At 28.1% G+C, this 13,016-nt stretch overlaps 1 protein-coding gene across 2 annotated transcripts in view; it reads left to right on the forward strand.

Annotated features, from left to right (window-relative positions):
- trbd (trabid) overlaps positions 1 to 10,153 on the forward strand; it is a 50,555-nt gene extending 40,402 nt beyond the window's left edge. For both annotated transcript variants that reach the window (XM_067277541.1, XM_067277540.1), the window contains exons 7-12: positions 2,304 to 2,375; positions 2,448 to 2,646; positions 2,763 to 3,007; positions 4,264 to 4,493; positions 8,380 to 8,614; positions 8,764 to 10,153. In XM_067277541.1, the coding sequence (XP_067133642.1) occupies positions 2,304 to 2,375; positions 2,448 to 2,646; positions 2,763 to 3,007; positions 4,264 to 4,493; positions 8,380 to 8,610 (977 nt within the window). In that variant the 3' untranslated portion in view covers positions 8,611 to 8,614; positions 8,764 to 10,153. The remainder of the gene's footprint in view (positions 1 to 2,303; positions 2,376 to 2,447; positions 2,647 to 2,762; positions 3,008 to 4,263; positions 4,494 to 8,379; positions 8,615 to 8,763) is intronic.
- The last annotated feature ends 2,863 nt before the right edge of the window (positions 10,154 to 13,016 follow it).

Genomic DNA, 13,016 nt, shown 5'->3' on the forward strand with positions numbered 1-13,016 from the left:
ATAAGTTTTTTGAATATACTGAAATTAGATATGATATGCAATAATAAATGAATTTCTATAACCAGTATTTTCATTTTTAATTAACACATTTATCGCCATTTATCACAGAAGGATGCTATTCATTATACTTCCCAATATGCTAGTAGCTTCTATTTGTGTTATAATACAAGACAAAATTAAACAATTTTTATTCTTTTTGCATCATATAAAAATTTGCTTGCTTTCTAAACAAAAGTACTTTTGAAGCATTTTAGTGTGGACTGGATATCATGTTTATGATTATATTATACTTGTCTGTAAACTTCTGCAGCATTCTGTATAAAGTAAAGTACTTCAGTGTTATATGTGGAGAAATGAATAGATATTTAAAATCATGTGACATTATTATTGTTATAATATTAGATATATACTTTCTCTCAGCAATTTAGTTATTTTAAAATGAAAGAGTCTGGGAGTGATGTCTTTACAGATAGTTTGCAATAAAGTGTAAATAGCTCTAGCAATGATTTATTTTTTTGCAAAGTAAATTATAAATCAGATGTTACATATCCTTAAGCAAAAACACAGTAACACTAGCAACAAAATTATATTTCTGAGTAATGATGTGAAAATTAGTAAATACAATTAGATTTCGATACACATGATTATAAATAATTTTTTTTAAATTACAGATTTTTTTGTTGCTTATATATCAATGATATATATTGATGTCACACTCTTTTTAAATACAAGTACTTTTATGGAAGGCAATGAACTTTTAACTACTATATTAGAATTAACACAAGATGTATTTAATTTATTATATGGAAAAAGTATTCACTATAACTAATTTCTCTTTTTCTTCCTGGATAACAATAATTATGTTAAATATGTCCTTAATATTTTCATGAAATTAACACATAACCAAGTGGTAGAATAGAATTTCATTATCAGTTTAGGGATTGTTTAAGAAAAGTTGATTGGCAAAATGTCAAAGAAAAATTATATAATATAAAAATTAAACAAAACTTATAAAATTAAACTATAAATAGATTAATGTTATTACTATACTCTAATATTCATTTGAAAATATTGTTTCAATATTTTTCATGATAATTGAGATTAATAAAATTGCCTCATCCCATAAAATTTTTCAACTACAATTTGGCACAGACAGATTATTTACACAGACATAATCAAGTAGCAAATATAATACTCCAAGAGCTTGCAAAGAAACACAAATTATTAGACATCCACGAACCATACTACAAATACATCCCACAGACAGTATTGGAAAACAACACGCACAAAATGTACTACGACAGAGCCATAATCACAGATAAAACAATTTACCACAACAGACCAGACATCACACTCATTGACAAACACAATAAAATCACATACATTATAGACATATCCATTCCAAACACTCACAATATACAAAACGCATGCACTGAAAAAATTAGCAAGTACACAGAACTCGCCCAGGAAATAAGGCATCTGTGGAGGATGGATAGGGTGCTTATTGTACCTGTTGTTCTCTCCTCTACAGGTGTCATACCACACATACTACACAAAAGCCATGGGCACATTGGAATTGAATAGAAACACATACATCACACTGCAGAAAGCCACTATATTGAATACATGTCATATTGTGAGAAAATTCCTGAATACAGACACACACACTGATACACTTCTTTAATTTCTGTTTTGGTTACTATGCCTTGACTCTGGTCCGGCATAGTACACAGCCACCGGTGTTAACCGAGTATATCTCACTTAACATAACAGACATCATACTCATTGACAAACACAATAAAATCACATACATTATAGACATAGCCATTCCAAACACTCACAATGTACAAAACATATTCACTGGAAAAATCAGCAAGTACCCAGAACTTGCCCAGGAAATAAGGCATCTGTGGAGGATGGATAGAGTGCTTATTGTACCTGTCATTCTCTCCTGTACGGGTGTGATACCACACACACTACACAAAAGCCTGGGAACATTACAATTGAATAGAAGCACATACATCACACTACAGAAGGCCACTATATTGAATACATGCCATATTGTTAGGAAATTCCTGAATACTGACACTGACACTGACACACTTACTTAATTTTAGTTTTGTTTTGGTTGCTATGCCTTGACTCATATGGTCTGGCATAGTACACAGCCACAGGTGTCAACTGAGTATAACTCCCTAAACTCAATAATAATAATAATTGTTTTAAAATATTGAATCTTAAATAGAATTTTTTTCCCCATTTTGAAAATGCAAAATATTAATGTGATTTTCAATTTTTAATAGAAATTGAAGATTTTTCACCTCCTGTACAGCAAACATTATTTGATGAACTTTTAGATAGAGATGTACAAAAAGGTAGATTTACATATTTATGTAACAAATTAACTAAAGAAAAATATTTAATAATAATAATAATAAATCTTTTAGAGTTAGAAGAAGAGTCACCTATTATTAATTGGAGTCTTGAGCTTACGGAAAGGCTAGGTTCACGGCTTTATGCTTTGTGGAATAGAAGTGCTGGTGATTGTTTGTTAGATTCTGCTCTTCAAGCTACTTGGGGAGTATTTGATCGTGATAATACTTTAAGGAGATCTTTAGGAGACAGTTTATGTGAAGCTGCATCAATGTAAGAGTAATACTTGTTATGTACTCAAATTTTAAGAATTAGAATTGCAAATATTCTTATTAAAATGATTGATAAAGTTTTTCTTGTTACATTTAATATCATATTTTATTTGTTAGATTATATCCTAGATGGAAAGAAGCTGAAACTTTGCAAGCAAATTTACTACAATTTTCACTAGATGAAGCACAGTGGCAAGAAGATTGGGCTATGCTTTTGTCCTTAGCCACACAGCCAGGCTCTGCTTTAGAGCAAATGCATGTTTTTACTCTTGCACATATTTTGAGACGTCCGATAATTGTTTATGGAGTAAAATATGTCAAAAGTTTTCGAGGTGAAGCCTTAGGATTTGCACGATTTGAAGGTTTGTCTTATTATTAAAAAGTTATCAATTTATAATGATATACAACAATACTTGCTCAGAGAGATTAATGTGCTCCAGAAAATTATTGCACTAAGTGAACTCACACTAATGGAGGTATATATTTTATGGGAAGAATGAAATTTGTTTAAAAAGGATTTTTTTTTGTTTAAAACATAATTAAAACAGGCTTGATAATACCATAAATACAAAAAGATGAAATGAAGAGATACACTCTGTGTGTGTTTTTTCCTGGCGATTATTCAAAATTATGCAAGAAGTAGATCTTTTTAAAAATATACCTAAAAGAAATCCAAATTGTGCAATACCAAAAGATAACAGATAGGAGTGAGGGTTAAGTGGTTAATTGAATCCCTTGTGTCTATTTGAAATCACATTATAGCAGATCCTCTGCTAAATCCATCAAATGAGGTATTCCTATGTAGAATCAAATTACCATCATCCAAATAAATAAATCATTAACAATAAAATGAGTATTATATCTGTAAATTTAAATTCTTAGTTATTGGAATTTCACATTTTAGAAATATTACAATAAATTATGAGATTGCACACCCAAACATGAAATAAAATAATAATTACATTGTAATATCATGTACATTAAAACTTTATATCACTTATTTCATGATTTAAATAGATCATTATATACATTAGATTTTCTCTTCTTCTCCTCTGTTTTTCTACATTTTTTGTTTTGGATTATTTTTTTGTTATAGATCATCTGACTCACAGTTTCTATTATCAAGAACATTTTAATTAGTATGAACAAACATAAATATTTTTATTTATATTTAAATAAATAGTAGATAATCATGTTGGAAAATTAATTTGACTGTACAGAATTGATCTTTCTACTACATAAAATGAGTGATTTCAAATATGTATATATTTGAAACCACTCATTATATTCTACATTTTCTAATGATATCAGGAATAATCTGTTTCAATTAAATAGATTTTAATTTAATATATTAGAATTACATCAGTTTTCAAAAGCTCAGTTTTTAATGAATGAAAAATTTAAAAAATAGATTTTTGAAGAAAAATTAAGATTCTTATAAAGTATATACAAACTTTATGAATTCTATTTAAGAATCTTTAAGTAAGGAAAAAGATTTATGAAATATATATTTTCTGATAATAATTAACAACAATTATGATGAAAAAGATAATTGTAAACAAATTTTTATGTATATGCTTATTTCAGGAGTTTTATTTATATATTTTTTTTAATTTAGGTATATATCTTCCATTACTTTGGGAACCTAGCTTTTGCTGGAAATCTCCAATTTCTCTAGGTTATACTCGAGGTCACTTTTCAGCTTTAGTACCAATGGAACCTGATTCTGGTGATATGCTTGGTGCAGGTGCTAATATTCGTACCAGTGATGACTTACAGGTTGTTTTCTTACCATTGATGACTGCTGATCACCAGTTATTACCTTTGCATTTTCTTACACAAAATGAGGTTAGTTCAAGATATTTTAATGTTTTAGTGTTGAATAATTCTGTTAAGTTGGAAAAATTAACAATTATTATGTTAAAATTAAGATTTGATTTGTGACATAAATAAAATTATTGATTTAATTTCATTTATTCTTTATTTATTGCTAACATTGCAAAATAAAATTGATGATGATACATTAATCATGGAATGAGCAATTATTTTATTGTGACCTCGTCACAATGCTAGGCTGTAATGTTTAATCATATTTTTATTTTATTTACTTAAAAATATAAGCTTTCCATCTCAAATTAGTAGTGTCTTGTCCCTGTATATCATACTTTTCTTGTTACAATAACAACTATTGTAACAAGAAAAGTATTGTTGTTTGGTTGTGTTGGTTATCTATCTAACTCATTTCAGGGGAAAATTTTTGAATTGAAATAATGTGACTTCCAATGCAAACCGGAAGTTCATATTTAGTTAATTGGTGCTTCCTGCCCCTAAGCTTCTACACCTGGAACCAACTTTCATATATCTAACTCTGTTCTTGAGATTAAGGAAGGAAGATCAGCCAGACACATGACAATGGGAATTTATAGGACTATACAATTTTTCAAATTGTAGCCCAGTAACTGCAGATTACAATAATAATAATTACAATGCTACTCAATTTAAGTTAATTATTATTGGGCTGCAATTTAAAAAACTTGTACACCTATAAATTTCCATTGTCATTTGTCTGTCTTTATTTAATCCCAAGAACAGAGTCCCACATCTGATCTTTCATTTGAAAGATGAGACCAGATATGGAAAGCTTAGGGACAGTAGGCCCCTATTAATTATGTATAAACTTCAGATGCAAACTGGAAGTCATGTTATTTCAATTCAAAAATTTTTCCCTTAAAGGTGTTGGATAGATGATTGGTACAACTCTACTGTTAAAGGAAAAGTATGATGTGCAGGGGTAAGCTACTACTAATTTGAGATGGAGAGCATATATTTTCAATTAAATAAATTAAAAATACAGTATGATTAAAAATTGCAGCCTGACATTGTGATGATGTCATAGTAAATAATTGCTCATTTCTTTTAGATTCAAAATCTTCAATCTAATAATGTAATAAATGTCTCTCTCTAGTTTTTTCTTATTTCATTTTCATATATAGTTCACCATCGTTTGTTACTTTCTGATGATCTTATTTATTGGATTAATTTATTTTAAAACTAGTATTGCTACAATGAAATAAATGTGTGTTAGATGAAACTGAAGCCAAAGCTTAAATTGTTTGATAATGATAGTTTATAAAAATTGTAAAAATACTGCTATACAGTATGCACATAGGACTTTTGGATATATATATATATATATATATATATGGTGTCTATAGATGGCTGGGCTGGGCGTTAGCATATGCAGAACGCAGTTTAAGAAAGAATACGAAGAGCTTCTTATGACATATAATGACATATATTTTAATACGATACAGAAAACATTACAAAACGAATAACACTAAACAGTAAACAAATCATCTTGATACTAATCATTAAATGGATATTAATCGTCTTGAAGCAGAAACGTTGTTGCTTTTTTTTCCTAACTCTAACAGTTTGTCTTTTTTCCCGCCTGCACACAACACCGGACTCAACCAAATCATATCAGCGTGGGGGGCACCACATATATATATATATCTAAATGTGTAAATGTCCTCTGTGCATACTGTATAATTGAATATAACTCTATAACTCCTAGAAACCTAATATGATTATTCTTTTCAGAAACATAAATATAACAGTATTTTTACATTTTTAGAAACTATTATAATTATATATATAAACCATTATTTTATTTTGCCATATAAGTTCTCAGATTATTGCTTAGACACTTATGAAATCATTCTAACAATTTTCTATTAATTCTAAATGTGTTTAAAACATTTTACTTTTGAAAATAATAATAAGACTTACACCATATAAGACCAGCATGCCACATAAAAGTGGGGAGAGCAGCATGCTGGAAACCCCAGGGTTACCTGGCATGCCAGTTAAACTTTGACTAAAATATAAAATTAATCGGATCTAACAAAACTAGTTGTTAATTAAACATTAAAGAAAACATTCTTTGGAGTACAATAAAATAACAACATTGTAATTTGATCGACTTAAAATCGGAAGACAGTTTTCGTTTACAAAACAATAAAACAATTAATGACTTATTGAAATTATTATTAGTATTAGTAGTAGTTAGTCAGTTAGTGTGGGCTACACTGACTGACTGGTTCTACCCTGATCTTAAAAATAATACCTTCTCAAATTTCACACAAAGTGGAGGTTAATTAATGTAAGCTGAGATAATTTACAGCCAGTTTCTTAAATTTAATATGTTTATTTTTGCATGTTTGAATCAACTAACAATAAAATACATATAAAAAAAAACACTTTCAGTATTCCAAGAGTATTTTATGTCATTAGAAAGAAGACAAGACAAAGAAATTAAACATAAAATTGTAGTTTTTGATTGTAATGCTGACAATTTTACAGTTTTAGGATAAAAACTTGTTTGTTTTTACATGACTTAACTTATTCGTTTTTTTTTTATGCATCTTCTGAAGAGGGATGTATAATCTCACTTAATCCAGCGTGTTGGCATTTCCCAGGATAAACAGGCATGCTGGCTTTTACCATATGGAAATAACTGATTTCAAGGTCTCCCTGGATAGACCAGCATGCCAGTCATTCTATGAAAATACAGTAGTCTTTTCTATAGGTGACTAAGTAAATATCATTTTATCATAATACTACTGTATTAAATAGGTCTCTGCCAGGGTTTCTCTTTCTATAGCCATTAAGTCCATTTCTAATAAGTCCAGTGTGATTCCAGCAACAAATTAAAAATTTTACTTCACTATTTTAGCAATACATGTATTTATTATTCCATTTGTTGTTACAAAATGCATTTCTGCTGTAAATACCCCTCTTCAGTTGTAACAAATAAAACAAAAATAATACAATTTACATAAAGCTTTCATAGAACATCATTATAATTTCAAACTTGTAGCATTTTCTCTTCATTACTCCAGTTTTAAGCTGTCAACAAACAACAGCTAAATTGTTTGTTGGCATTTGAATTGTTTAAAACTATTGTTCATAAAAAAATCATTCTATGGAAGCTTTATGTAAGTCATGTTTTTATTTGTTACAACTTAATGTCATATTATGATAAAAAAATTTACTTATGTTTTTACCATGATGAATAATTGTTATTCATTATAGTAAAAACATAAGTAAAATATTTATGTGCAAACCACTGTGAATAGCATAGTAGTTTTCATGTTTTGAATGTCAGAAGTTGGAGAGGAAAGATTTGCTGATGTAAGAATCAAATTCAGTGGCACTATGAGTTGATTAACCTGACTATTTGCCATTTATGAAAAAACAAATTTTAGTTTCAGTATCAGTTTTGCATAAAATGACCCCCATTACATACACTGTAATACTGTTAAAATTCTTGTGAGATACATAAAGCAGTATATTTTTATTGATTAAGTTTTAATTAAATAATATTTATAGCTACCAAAATAAGTTATCAACAATAGATGATTATATTTCTTACGTTACTAATTTTATTTTGAATAAATTATTTTACCAGAAATAAAAAAATCAAAATACATCAAAATTTAAGAAATATCTGTAATAATACAATTAATTTGTTTAATTTATTATAATAATAAAAAATTTGTCAAAGTTTTTAAATAAGAATCATATCATATATTTGTTCTCTATTAAATTGTTTATAGTAAATAATTATAAATAGTATATAATTATTTATAATAAAATAAGTAAAACTGAATTATTACAAAATTTTAATTTAAAACAAAAGCGTTTTCTTTAATAATTTATCTATTAATAGGTAGGACGTGAAGAGGAGATAATGCGACAGTGGTTAGATTGCTGTGTAACAGAAGGTGGTATTCTTGTGGCCCAGCAAAAAATACCTAAAAGACCACTGTTGGTTGCACAGATGCTTGAAAAGTGGTTGGATTTCTACCGCACTCTGACTCATAGACCACTTTCTTCACCTCCCTCTCCAGATTCTCATACACAAGGTTACTCGAGCGATGGTGATTCGGATCAAGAATAAATATGTAAGATATTAAGTCATTTGATAAACTTTGTTTATAAATTTATATGTATATATATATATCCCTAATTTGTAAAATTATAAAGACTGTAGATAAAAAAAGTATTAACAATGATATTAAGTTATAACTAATTTATGTTTATCTTCCAATAGCTTGATGTTACCAAAGCCAAGTAACCCGTCCAGAAGTTAAAAGAAACCTTGAACTTATTTAACAATGTGTAGATATGAAATTTGAACATTTAATGTATAGATAAAACTGTAAATAGATAAAAGAATTGGTTTCTGAAGAAGAATGATTTTTCAGAAGAAAAAATGAAATGTAATTATATTGATGAGTTGTGCATTATAAATTCATCATACTATACGGACATTATTTAAAATGTACTTGTTCACATCTTACCATCATCTCAGAGCTTGTCATTTCCTTATTTATAATAGTAATTATATTTTGCTAGCTTCCATATCTGAATATTTGTTTTATTTACTGTTTATTGTGATAACAAAAGCTAGCAACATTATATAAGCTGAAATTTTAACAATGTCAGTTTTTTTTAATCCATTTGTTTTTAGTAAATTATATAAATTAATACATCCCACTAGATCTTGTTTGACATTGTCACAAGGGTGTAGAAGAGTTTTGTTTTTTGTTACTGAATATTGTACAAATTTGCAATATACAATTATTTACATAAGATTTCATAAAAATTTGTAGGTATAAAAAAAATTGATCATGTTTTGTTAACTAGTATACAAAACAATAGTATAGCTAATGAGAAAGATTTTTATCTGATTTCATTTGAAATAGAAATGTTTAGTGTTTGTTGCATAGTGGCAGCTGTAAAATTAAGATTTCAGATCAAATTTGCACCATTTACATTATTTATCTCTCCTATTGGTATGTTAATAAGAAAAAATAATAATAATTTATCAAAGGAAAGTTAACTACACTCCTATTATATGAATATTAAAAAGTAGACACTTCCAAAGAAAATATTTTTATGCAGAAATCAAATTCTAGAATATTATAATGTATAATTGTAGATATGTAATAAAATATATTGATAACAAAGTAAAATGAAAAATGCTTGCAATCAAATTCCTTTTTTCCCTTTCTTACCAAGTTTATAACAAGGATATATAAGTGCAGTGTGTTATTTTCATTGTGATTTTAAACATGAAATTATTGCAGAATCAAAATTTTTCTTTACTATTGTAACCAGTTCATAAAAATTTAGGGAATTAGGAAATTTTGTATAATTCATTTAAAATCATTATATTGTATAATTTAAATAATGATGCAGCAGTAATTTTTTCACCAAGAACAACAACAACAACAATTGCTATATCATCTGATTAATTAAAAGACAAAATAAGGACCATCATTTTCGTCCATACAACTGTTGCAGGATGTGTTCCAATGTAAAAGTTAAAAAAAAAAAAAATTGTGACAAATAAGTCAAATGTTCTTTTGACCTAATCTGCACTTACTGTATGAAGTAATACAGTGTGAATTGTCTTTAATAATAATTTATTACAAGCATTGATGTATCTTTTCTCTTTTTAAAATATTCTGCAGCACCCTTTTCAGATAGTTAATCATTGCTTTGTGTACAAGAAATGACTACAGTTGGTATCAGCATTCTTGTAAAGAATATAAATATGTAAATACATAACAAATTTAAATTAATATAAAAAGATATATATTTATTCTTAAATTTTAAATATTTTCATTTCATTTGTTCATATAAAATTTCTCATTTTAATGTATTCATAATCAGATTACACAATTAAATATTTATGCAAATCAATATTTACATGTAATATTATTTTTGAAGATGAATTTTATTAATATATTTTACAAAGAAGTTAAGCATTTTATTACAACAAATTTGTTAAAGTTTTGTAGCTGTATAATTTCTTTGACTGGCAGTTTCAAATTAATTTTATAAAATGAATGAATAAATCTAAAATTCTAAAGTATTTCAGTTAATCATACAAATATAATTTAAATTTGCTACATCAAAGAATGGGAATTAACTCAGTATTTTACAATTGTGAAGTTCAATTTTATGTATTTATTAGTTTTTTTATATATATAATTAACTATCTAGTTTGTAAAATAAATAATTGTATGAAATAAAAATTGCAAGATTGGTTTCAACAATAATGAACTAAGTCCTACAGCTGTTTTTGCAACCATAGATCTATAGTTAGTAGTAATCTAATTTCCATTCACTTTAATATAAGTATGTGATTACTTATTGGTTAACTTCTAACTCATCTTCTTGCTCTTTGGTTGTGAATACAGACATTAGTGGAGAATATTAAATTCCAGTCAAATGAGTTACATATGAGAATCAATAAAAATAATTGAAACATTTAAATATTAAAAAAGAAATTATAGTGGTGATTCATATTTGGCATTAACCAGTATATAGGTTTTATTTTCAAATAATGAAAAAATTTATGCAGGTATTTATAAATGAACATGAAAAATTTGTTTCTTAGTAAATCCAAAAATAATTATGGAACCATAATTTTATTGATAAAAGAATTAGAAACAGTAATTTAAAGAAAGAAATGAAAATAAAAGACCTCAATTATCTTGCTATAAAATAGAGTAGCTTAAATAATAGATTATTACATAATTGATACAGAATGAGATTTCAGTGTATGTACACATTTTTATCAATTGGTGACCTCTGGTATTGTTTGAAGAGAATTTTAAGCTCAGAATGCAATAAACTTCATTGCTTTATTACTTATTTTATACTAGCTTATTCCATTATTCGAGAACTTTTAGCATTGAATTTCTTTAACTTTTTATACTTTCATACTTTATAATAAACTATAATGACCCTTTGTATTATAAAATGTTAAAAGGCCATTAGAGCTTATAACAAAATATGAAAGATTTTATAGATGATTTTCTAAATGAGTAGATTATAAATGTTATCATAATGTCAATTACATTATTTTAATATTGAAATTGCAAGTCATATCAATGGAATAATCACTATAAAGCTGTTTATAAGATATTGTTTATAGACCCTTGTACTGGTACTTTTAGAAAAATATTTTCAAGGATTTAATAGTAATTGGAACAAGAACGAAAAATATTGTTTCAAATGTTGCAAGGAAAGATAGTAGCTTAGAATTTTTTTTATTCAGCTCATGAAAGCTGTATAATGTAGGGTTTGTCGGTTTTTAAAAACCGAAGAAATTTACATAATTTGAAAACCAGGTTTTCTCAACTAAAAAACCATTTTTAAACTTAGACTTAAACATAAGAATTAATTAATTATTTGATTAAAAATATCAACATTTTGACACAAAGTCGTCTCTAGCATAAAAAGTTTATATTGTTAAATACTAAGATTTATAAAACTAACTTCAAAAACAAAAGCGGTGACCTCTGGTATTGGTGTCCAATTCTCCCTACAATAGAGAAAAATCTTGTAACAACGGAAAAACGATAGAAAGATTTGTACACTTAAAAAAATGTGTTGTTTTAGCTTTGAATGACATCGGTACTTCTCACACACAGAATGAAGCAGAATATTGTAAAATCAAAGAGCTCCTTAACATCTAATTAGGGATCAATTTCCAATTGAAACTCCTTACGGAGACATCATTCATGTGCCGCGTTGCGATATAAAAACAAAGAATTGTACAGTACCTATTCCAAAACAATGTAAAGGACATCAAGAAAATAAATTTGCGCAAAATTCATATCCCCTTCATTAGCGAGATTGAGGCTGAAGTTTTAAACGCGAAAACGTGTACGTCGGACGTTCAGCACCGCTTTCCTGTAAGCCTAGAAGTTTGACAATGACGTTTGGAATGTCGAGCATGATTCCACTGATTTTCCAAACGTCATTGTCAAACTTCTAGGCTTACAGGAAAGCGGTGCTGAACGTCCGACGTACACGTTTTCGCGTTTAAACCTTCGGCCTCAACCTCGCTATTATCATTTTGATTGTGTGGAGACCGCTTCAATCTGAAGTATGCGCTGTACTTAATCGGTTTTTAGTGTTTTTTTTTTTTTTTAACTCTCTCTGTCCTGTGGGCGCTAAGAGAGCCTCTTTTTGCAAGCCCATTATGGGTTCGGTCAGGCCCACAATGGAGCGGCCGGGTGGTGAGAGACGGGGCTCGACATATCCGGACAGATCACCCCCGAAAAATTTGCCGGGGATTTTCCGACCCATTCGGATTTTCGATCTCCGGTTCCCAGAGCGGTAGACTATCACGCTCGGCCATCCGGCCGTTATACTACATATATTATTTAGTCCTTGGGTGAAAACAATAGCAGCTAGTAACCATGTTCTAGATGCTTTACGGTGACAGGATGAAAGGCCGGCATTCCCCAGAAAAGGGTCCAGATGCAAAAAAATTTTGAATCT

Source organism: Centruroides vittatus, unplaced genomic scaffold (genome assembly GCF_030686945.1).
Source record: "Centruroides vittatus isolate TY-2023 unplaced genomic scaffold, ASM3068694v2 contig_749, whole genome shotgun sequence".
NCBI classification, from domain to species: Eukaryota; Metazoa; Arthropoda; class Arachnida; order Scorpiones; family Buthidae; genus Centruroides; species Centruroides vittatus.